This window comes from Diadema antillarum, unplaced genomic scaffold (genome assembly GCF_040938485.1).
Source record: "Diadema antillarum isolate AM-2024a unplaced genomic scaffold, OU_Dant_1.0 scf00000096, whole genome shotgun sequence".
Lineage (NCBI taxonomy): Eukaryota > Metazoa > Echinodermata > Echinoidea > Diadematoida > Diadematidae > Diadema > Diadema antillarum.
Genome location: NW_027270985.1, coordinates 1,045,001 through 1,050,694, shown reverse-complemented (window position 1 = coordinate 1,050,694; position 5,694 = coordinate 1,045,001). Strand labels below are relative to the sequence as shown.

Sequence of the window (5,694 nt, the reverse complement as noted above, 5' to 3'; positions counted from 1 at the left end):
GCTACCTGATTAGAAAAAGTATTCAGATACTCTTTTAACATGCTTGTGTTTGATTCATGATTGAAGTTCCATTGCTCAATCGTACGCATTACCGTCATATATTGCATGTTATTATTGTCGATATGATAACTGTTTCGTATGTTTGATTGAAAACATTACCCCAGTGTGAATCGTACGAGTATGTCGCCTTACGTGACAGTTTGATTGAAGTTTTTCTCCCCAAGGTTATGCCCTTGGTGTTGCCTACTAGAGGCACATGTGTGATGTGGATTCGGGTATTGAATCTGTGTGGAGTGTTGCTCCGTTTTCAAGGTTACGCCCTTGGTGTTGCATGTTATATGCATGTTTGATTGATTCGGGTTTGTGTGCATGAGTCTATGTGGAGTGTTGCTCCTTTTTCAAGGTTACGCCCTTGGTATTGCCGGTTAGAGGCAGTGTGATAGATTCGGGGTTTGCATGCATGAATGAATCTGTGCGGAGAGTTATTTTATTGCAAGGTTACGCCCTTGGTGTTGCCTGGTATAGGCATGTTTGGTGGATTGTAGTGTGGGGTTTGTACAGTCCCAGATCACTTGTATGCTCATTGGGAGATACAGCTCTAGTATGCTTATTGACAAGGCATGCTTGGTATGTGGAATGTTTGTTGAGTGAACTCGTGTCATTTCACATTGCCTGCATTCCAATACGCTTTTGACAAGGTACTAGCGGTTTGGTATGTGGAATACTTGTTGAGTGAATTTCAGCTGTTTGTTATTTGCAATTGTACGCTCGTTCGGAGATACAAATTGTTGTTAAGTACGCCGGCTACAAGGTAGTACTTTTGTAAGAATTTGATAGCCAGGGGTTAGTCAGCTGTTGGGTTTGTACGATTACACGTTTGCTTAGTGTGCTTAGTCTGGAATTCACATAGCCAGTATGGCTAGTGTTGAGCAAATCAGAGAGTTCTTTTCATTAGGCAGAGAAATGGGCCTTAGTGGTGGTGAATTGAGTAGCTTTGTTTCAGAGCGATGCCAGGCAATTGAAGCAGAGCTTAAAGCTGAACGCGAAGCTCGTGAAGCTGCCCGTGAAGCTGCCCGTGAAGCTGATCGTGAAGCACGTGAAGCTGAGCGTGAACGCGATGCTCTAGAAAAGGCGCGCGAACACGAAATAAAATTAGCACAGTTGCGTGTAAGGGAAGAAACAGCGAATGTTGGTAGGCCCCAGTTAGCTGGCTTAAAGCTGAAAGTAGGTCGATTTGATGACGCACATGATAAGTTTGATGCTTATGTCACAAAGTTCGAAATGTTGATGAAAAGTCAGAATATCCCGGTAGACATGTGGGTGTTGTATTTGATTTCCAATCTAACCGGCAAAGCGTTAGATGTTGTGAATCGGATGAGTGCTGATGATCGCCAGAGTTATGCTACAGTGAAGCATGAGTTGATGTCATATTATCATCTCACTGAAGAAGGTTATAGGCGGAGTTTCAGATCAGCTAAGCCAGTGAAGTTTGAGCGCCCAAAACAATTTGCTACTCGAATGAAGGGGTATTTTGATCATTGGGTGGAAGAGGCTGAGATCGGGGATACTAGAAAGGATCTAGAAGATTTGATTTTGCAAGAGCAATTTCTGATAGATTGTCCCAGAGAAGTAGTTAGGTTTGTTAAGGAACGAAAATGTAAAGATTTCAAGGAGGTAGTCGATTGTGCTGAAATCTATGTAGAAGCTCACGGTCCTCATGCATTTTCGGGTGTACAGAGATCGGAAGGAAACCGATCTGATTCAAAGCCGGAAAGCAAACCGCCCCAACAAAATCAGGTCAAAAAGACTAGTACGTATCAGAAACCGGCTGATGCTCAGTCAAAGGTGGGAAAGGCTATGGGAAATAGGACTTTTCAGGGCAGGGGTTGCTATATGTGTGGAAACCCAAATCACATGAAAAGAGATTGTCCCATGTTGTCTAGGCCTGTATCAGCTCAAGGTTTGATGGGTGCTGGGGAAGGTACGGCCCCAAAAGTAGACATGAATGTGGCGAATGAGGTGTCGCGGGGTGAGCCCGAGCCGGGAGTGGTTGGTTCGACGGCAGGTTGTTTCCTCCTTGAGAGAGTGGTCAACGACTTTGAGTGTGTAAAGAGTGAAGTGGTTGAAAAAGGTGGAATGACATACAATGATGTCGCTGCGAAGGCGAATCGTATGCCGGTTGTGTCTGGAAGACTGATGCCAGATAATACACCCGTGTCTGTTTTGCGTGATACAGGTTGTAGTACGTGCGTGGTGAAAGAGGAATTGGTTAGAAATGACCAATTAACAGGTCAACATCAGGCAGTGAGGTTAATTGACGGTACGGTTAGGCGTTTTCCCGTGGCTAAGGTAGCTGTTGACTCGCCATATTTTGAAGGGGAAGTTGAAGCCGTGTGCATGCCTGATTGTTTGAGTGAGGTAGTTATCGGGAATGTAGAAGGGGCTCGTGAACCGAGTGACCCCAATCTACATTGGGTCCCAAAGAGTGTTGTGTCTGACCCGGATGTAGAGGTCATAACCCCGGATATGGGTCTTGAAAGTTCAAATGATGGTGTAGAACAGGACGTCGAGGTCGCAATCCCAGGTGAGCTGGACGATACAGGGATGGCTGTTCAAACTCTTGCACAAAAGGTGAAGGATTCGAGGCCTAGTAAAGGTTTGACTGTTGCAGATCCTGTTGATAATGTGCGGTCGAGTGAATTTCTAAAGGAACAGAAAGATGATGAGTCGTTGCGCCCTCTATGGCAGAAAAGAGGACATGTTGATAATTTCAAGTACGAGTTTGACTATGACTATGTGGTCGACGTTGATGGTGTTGCCAAAACGTATCACATCAATTTGTTGAAGAGGTACTATAGTCGAGGTGAAGAGGTACCAGTGGCCAGTTGCTTTGAGGTTGAGGGGGTCGAAGGTAATGAGGAAGTTGTTGAGGTCATGGCTGACGAGGAAGATATGGCAGAGGCTGGTTCTGATTGGAATGGGGAGATGTCCAGTATGCCTAGTGTAGTGCAGATGGAGTTTGTTGACATGGTAACAGTAGATCCAGTCCAATGTGGAATCTCGTTGACGACTGAACGACCAGTGCGATCTCCGCCTCATAGGGTACCTCAGGCTATGGAAGAGGAGATTAGCAAGGAAGTTGATTCCATGTTGAAATTAGGAATAATCGAGCCTTCTAACTCTCCGTCCATTGTGATAGTCACAAAGCCGAACGGCTGACCTCATGAGTAGATTGCTGTAACTGTTTATATTGTTGTTTGTAATGGTCCTTGCTTGTCCATTACATGTTGACGAGGTAAAGCTCAAAGAAAGAGAGGAACATAAATGATGAAACACATATTAATTTTGTTGAATTGTCATGAACAAAATAATGCTCATGTAAGTGCAAATGCTACAAAAGCCTTTCTCTCTCTCTCTTATTTCTCTTACAGGATCAGCGAATCGCGATTACAATATAGATGTAAAGGGATTAAGAGTAGGGAGTAATGCTTAAGGCTTGGTTAAATCTTACAGTGTACGTATTCAAGTATATATGAGGTATTACAGAACGCTAGGCGTACTAAGAGGTAGCAGGTGTTAACCAGGTAGCAAGATTACATTTCAGTAGATTTTCATCCAGATAAACATGTAAATAGCAACAATATTATTTTGTTGTAAGGTTTGTGCAACATGGAAGTATAGGGAAATGAAAGCCAAAGTACGCACAAACATATTAGGATATCTGAGCAAGAATGTGTGATAGTAGAGATATCATTGCTAAAAGGTATCATTATTAGAGGCAATGAAGATTTTATGTATACATGTTCGATGGTTCTGCTTTAGTTATAGAAGACTTAAAGCTTATACTCGAGCAGGATTTGAAGATGATGTATTAAGTAAGCTATAAGGCCTTTATTAGGAATACCAACAAAGCAAAAGTTGGTTGTTAAAAGGCTTGGGAGATGATTATGAAGTTGTTTCTTTTCAGAACAAGGATGGCAGAAGAGAAAAGGATAGTGTAATGTATGATGTATATATGCTGTTGATATTGATGTTTATCAGTCTCTCTTTTGAACATATGCATATTGACATACACTATGAATAGTATGTTGGTTGATTGAATAGTATGTTGCATAAATTTCTTGTAGGATATAATTTTGATATCCCAATTATATCTTAAGGTGGGGGATATTGTCAGGAGAGAAATTTATCTTTGATTTTGCTAGTGAAGTGAAATTGAACTTGTCCTAGAAAGCCACTAGGTCAAACTACAAGAAAGTGACTGTCTGGAAATTCATATTAAATGAGACAAAGTAAAAGTAAAAGAATAAACTGGCATAGCAACAGCGTGTCTAGATCAGTTAAATTTAGACAAGGCAGTCACATGAAATGAGACAAAGCAAAAGTTAAAGAAATAGCATGGCAACAGCATCCCCGGTTTGCAATATTATGTATTAACTCAGACTATAGAAATTGAGTGAATAGAGGTGTTATGTAATAGCTCCCATCCAGGTGGTGGCTAGGAATGTTCTCTAGCTCAGTCGAGACTCAGCTATGTCAGTGTCATTAGGGTGTTGGTTGTAGTTTATTGTTCACAAGTTCATGAGTAAAGATGTTATGTAACAGCAGTCTAGACGATGGCTAGACACATTGTGTAGAGTTTCAATAGGGCTATATTTAAGCATGATGATTGGATGATCCTTTTTGTGTAGAAAAGGCATGAAAAAGCAAGTGTATGGGTGTGTAAGGGACTTTAGTGTTAATCTCTATGGTTAGGGAAGCTAATAAAAAGCTCAGTAATGTAGAGGATCGGGGAGAAATACTTTGATCAGACATCCAGCATAGATCTCCGCTTAGGCAGCAGTCGTTCTTCTGGGGGTTTTCTACGTCGGTGAGATGCGAGCTCCAGCTGCCGATAAAACTGAACTCGGACAGTTATGATCCGAACTTTGGAACGGAGCTCAATCTCCATTTGCCTGCTCGCCGTCGTTTGAGCTCGGGCATCGCAGATCAAGGCATGAGTCTGCGTGGTAGCAAGGACTAGTGAAGGCCGAGGAGCTGAAAGGACCGCCGATAGGGTAGCGTCTAGCTGAGTGGCCAAGTCAAAGGGTGCTTCCAAGAGACAAGCCAAGCGACTGTGCCGAGGTCGACGACGAGGGTATCGGTCATCGATGACGACTGAGCCAAGCTGAGGGGATCACCAGTTCAGGTCATCCAAGATAACCTAAGTTATGTATTTGTGATTTGTTTCATATTATCTTTTATGCTCAATGTATGGTTATGAACGAGAAAGTTGCAAAGATTTGAAATATTAAACTCGAGCATAATTGTATACGAACAGTTTGAATTTCCATTATTTCGGTGTCAGAGTAGCAGAGGAAAAAAAAAAAAAGTCACTCACGTGACACATACTCGAGCAGGATTCGAACCCACGACCTCCTGATCACCGGACAGGCGTCATCTCCACTAGACCACCGAGCTTTCGCCCAACAGCAAGTGTTGGTTCTAATCCTTATAGCATGCAGCGGGTACTGCTTTGTTATTCAATTTTTTTTTTTTTTTTTTTATGAAGTTCTCCCGTCGAGATGCTTTCATTGCAACTGATTGACAAATTGCCCTACATCGACGTAAATAAGCACTGAATTGATCAGTGTTTTAGTAGTAGCCATGATAAAAAATCATGGGCGTACATACTCGAGCAGGATTCGAACCCAC

General features: G+C 42.5%; 1 protein-coding gene across 1 annotated transcript; it reads left to right on the top strand.

Annotated features, from left to right (window-relative positions):
- The first annotated feature begins 1,518 nt into the window (after nt 1-1,518).
- Nucleotides 1,519-3,219, top strand: LOC139718550 (uncharacterized). The gene has a single exon (XM_071630018.1). It carries the CDS (start codon nt 1,519-1,521, stop codon nt 3,217-3,219), a length of 1,701 nt encoding a protein of 566 aa, XP_071486119.1.
- Nucleotides 3,220-5,694: the final 2,475 nt, after the last annotated feature.